Genomic DNA, 3,672 nt, shown 5'->3' with positions numbered 1-3,672 from the left:
GAGGAAACTTCAAAACAGTAAGGAACATATGAGGATGATGCCAGTATTCGTAGGGAGGATGCTGACCCAGGTAGCGCTGAATGAGGCAGCCTGACATCTTTTACCTGGCTTACCAGGGATGGAACAGAAAGTCGATACAGGATTTGAGCAATGAAGAATTAAAGGATGAGAACGTAATTAATGCCAGCTGAGATGGTGTTACATAAAATAGGTCATGTCACACAAACCTGATTTTGTCCTTGGAGGTGATTACAAATTTGGTTGTTAGGGCAACTACGTAGATGCAAGGTCCTTAGTTCCATCTGCCCAGAGCTCTACTGCCATAAGAAGTCAGTGCTGCTGGGCAGAGCGTGCTGAGCGCTGGCAGTTCTCCACAATTTCAGTTGTGTTTATTCACTGGTACTGTTTTTACCTGGCCTCTGAATGCACTGCATTATAATCTCCATAGAGCTCAGGAGCCTTGGCGTTTCTCACCCATGGTTTCCCAGTAAACCAAGCAGCAAACATGACAATGTGATTTTTCTATGACAGATGCTATTAGCCTGAGTAAAATTTACACAGCTTTCCAGGAGGAATAGGAACTTCTTTTCTTGATGGCTGTTATGGAAACCACCTAAAAGAGAGAAACGTCCTGTACCCGTGTCATGCAAAATCCAGCGCAGATGGTGGTGTTGATGGCCAGGCAGTAGGCACACTCCCGTTTCTCCACGTGGATTGTGTACTCTGAAGGAGTGCAAACTGATGCTGTTTGGCCAAAAGTCAGGCCGAATAGGAGAGACATCACAAAGAAGGGACTCATGCTAGACAGGAGGGGAAAAAAAAAGAAAGCCTAAGTACAATTAGATGAGTCTTCCAGTCCTTTCCGCAGCATTCGACAAGAACGGTTATGATAGTCATAGAGTAGAAGTAATCTCAACTTTTTCAGCTATGGCTTCGCAAATTCTTTCTAATCTGGGAAATATAATTGAAATAGTACTAACCAACCACTGAGCAGAAAAAGAAGGATAAATAACTCAAAAAGGACATACACCATTTTCATCTTTTTCCCACCGAATTGCATTACATAAGACTTTTCACTAATGAGTGATAAAACGCTGATGAAGAAAAATAATAGTTGGTTTTCCTACCCTTTCCTGCTAAAGGATTTGAAAATGTGACATATATGAGAGAACACGAGCTCTAGAATTAACCAGAGTTACTAAAACAATCTCACTGGTTTAAAGTATTTCTCTAAAGAAAGCATCTTATCAAATGTTCAAGGGAGAATAAGAAATAGTTGTGCGTATCAGACATACCGCTGTATTTTTTTTCTTTCAAGCTGGCTTAAAGGCAGGACGAAATGGGAACGCTGCCAAGAATTAAATAATAGATTCAAGCAAATTACAATAAAGAACATCGGCAAAGAGTTCAAATCAATGAATCCACACTTAATCCATCTGTTGCGCTGACCTCGTTTCCCAGGCCTGCTCAGGAGTCCCGAAAACAAAGCCTTGCTTAGCTCCAGGACAGCTTCAGGGTGTACTCTCTGTCCTGCAAACTACAAATTCTACATGACAGTGTCTACAAATATCTGGAATCGCCCCCTAGTCTCTTCCAGCCATCATTTTCCTATAACAAAAGCCATTCGTTACACAGTCCAGTTTACCCTGTGGCTGCGGTAGTACAAGCCTGGAAAGACCAACCTCTTGTCAGCTGAATTCTTCCCTATTACAGGAGCCTGATTCTGCCTTGAGCTGGGAGAGGCAGTGATCTAGCACCAACTCTGTGTGCTTTATACACCCCAGGCTAATTCCAGGCTGATCTTACTGTTTATATAATTGCATCTGAATTGCTTTCTTATCGCAGAGCCATCTATTGAAAATTCATACTACACCTCAAAGCAAATGTGATAGGAACAAATGTGTCCATAATATCCTAACCTGGAAACTGGAGCTGGAAATCTAATTATGTTAACAGTCCGTATTTCTCCTGGGCTTTTAAACTAACCACTGCTTTTAAAAAAGTGGTATTGATTAATTTGCTGCATAGGACAGCAGCATCGTGACAGCGAGGCTAGCATGGAAATGGAGTCATCCAGAATCACAGCTAATTCTGCTCTTATGTCTTTTGGGAAATTTATCAAACTCTGGTTTGCTCAGTATGTTCATTACCAGGCAGGCACAAATGAGAGCTGCAGTGGTATGCAGATAAAATAAATCTCAAATCAAAGCAATTGACTGCTTTACAGCGTGCTTAGGTAAAGCCTCCCTTATTTACTCAAAAAAAAAAAAACAAACAAACAAAAAAAAAACCAACCATGCAGGCAAATTATCTATCTTGAACCTACTGAGCAAATACTGAATTACCAACAATTCACTGAGATAGTAACTGACAACGGAATCAATTGGTTTCACTTTGAGAAACCACTTTTTGCAGCACAGCGAGAAGCAAAATATTGTACCAACATCACTGAAACTAAGGTACCCACTGATGGGGAAAACGCTCTTGTTTGGGGTTTTGAGAAATACCGAAGAGGAACAAAAGGGAGGAAGGGATCACGTCAGTGTGCACGTCTTGCATTGATTCAGCACAGAGCCACTGTGGGCTGCTGGTTTGCCCGTGTCTGGCCAGCCTTCCCACTGCGCTCCTTCAGTGCAGCTCAGTGAACCCCTGCCATCCCCGTGAATCACCTCGCTGCCACTGGGACGTGGGTTTTAGGCATGCTGCTGGAGGACTGATCCAGTCAGTCCTGAGCGACATTTACCTAATTCTTGAATAATATGATCTCCTTTACCAGTGGTTTCAGACTGCTGTGTGCAACTTTGTGTCCTGAGCTAACTTTCTGTGGGATTTTTTGTATAATGTAATTAGGTTCTTGTACACTTAAGATTAGCCAAATATTTTCTGTTTCAATGGAGTCTTCAATTTTGGGTTAATTTCTACCACAACTTCCCAGGAATTGACAAGCTTGGAGACATGAGCATAGTATTGATTGTATGCTCAGTAGCCTCTGTCCAACGAGACCTAGCAACAGAATTTAAGATGTTTTGCTGCTACTCCTACATGTGATTTAGCTTTATATCTTTCTGGGCTATTTTAAACGTAGTCAAATGTACAGGTTGTATGAGTGTAGACATACACATGTAGATAATGATATCTATGTAATGCATATGTGCATTATATATTAATGTGGGTTTGGTTGTATAGAACTTCAATCATAGGAAAAGATTTCACAGTGATTTAGGTAGATGGAGCTATTTTGGATGCACTGGTCATTACAGAAAGAACCACACATCCAGGTTTAGGGTGTCTGCAACATATCCTAACTACACTGCATGTAGAAAGAGGATGGTAGATGGAAAAGAGCATGAAAGTATAGATTCCTTATGGCTTTAAAGTGCTGGTTTTTCCATTTCAAGAAAAATGAATATAACTGGCAGGAAGGGGGATTCAGATTGGGGAAAAAAAGGATTCTGAATTTGCTTTAAGAATATTTAGTGAAACGTTCTCTGGAAACATAGATAGGCAAGAAAAGAAAAAAAGGTACCTTTGCAAGTACATCTTGGTGAAGATAAGAAAGATAATACAACAGTAAAAATGATAACAATGAAGGAAAAGGAGAAACAAACAACTCTCAGCATGAGAATTTGGGAAAAATGTAGACAACTGTTAGAGAAAGCTGGGAGCCAGAAG

At 40.8% G+C, this 3,672-nt stretch overlaps 1 protein-coding gene across 3 annotated transcripts in view; it reads right to left on the bottom strand.

Moving 5' to 3' along the window:
• The window catches only part of TSHB (thyroid stimulating hormone beta), a 7,891-nt gene that overhangs the window by 2,332 nt on the left and 1,887 nt on the right, over positions 1-3,672 (bottom strand). The window contains exons 1-2 of one of the 3 annotated variants that reach the window (XM_021377339.1): positions 1,683-3,653; positions 638-800 (exon numbers count right to left, since the gene is read on the bottom strand). In XM_021377339.1, the coding sequence (XP_021233014.1) occupies positions 638-799 (162 nt within the window). In that variant the 5' untranslated portion in view covers position 800; positions 1,683-3,653. Of the gene's footprint in view, positions 1-637; positions 3,654-3,672 lie in introns of those variants that run through there. The other 2 variants (XM_021377338.1, XM_021377337.1) reach the window with 2 other exon arrangements.

The sequence above is a fragment of the Numida meleagris genome, chromosome 25, assembly GCF_002078875.1.
Source record: "Numida meleagris isolate 19003 breed g44 Domestic line chromosome 25, NumMel1.0, whole genome shotgun sequence".
Taxonomy (NCBI): domain Eukaryota; kingdom Metazoa; phylum Chordata; class Aves; order Galliformes; family Numididae; genus Numida; species Numida meleagris.
This window is presented reverse-complemented; position numbering and strand designations above follow the sequence as displayed.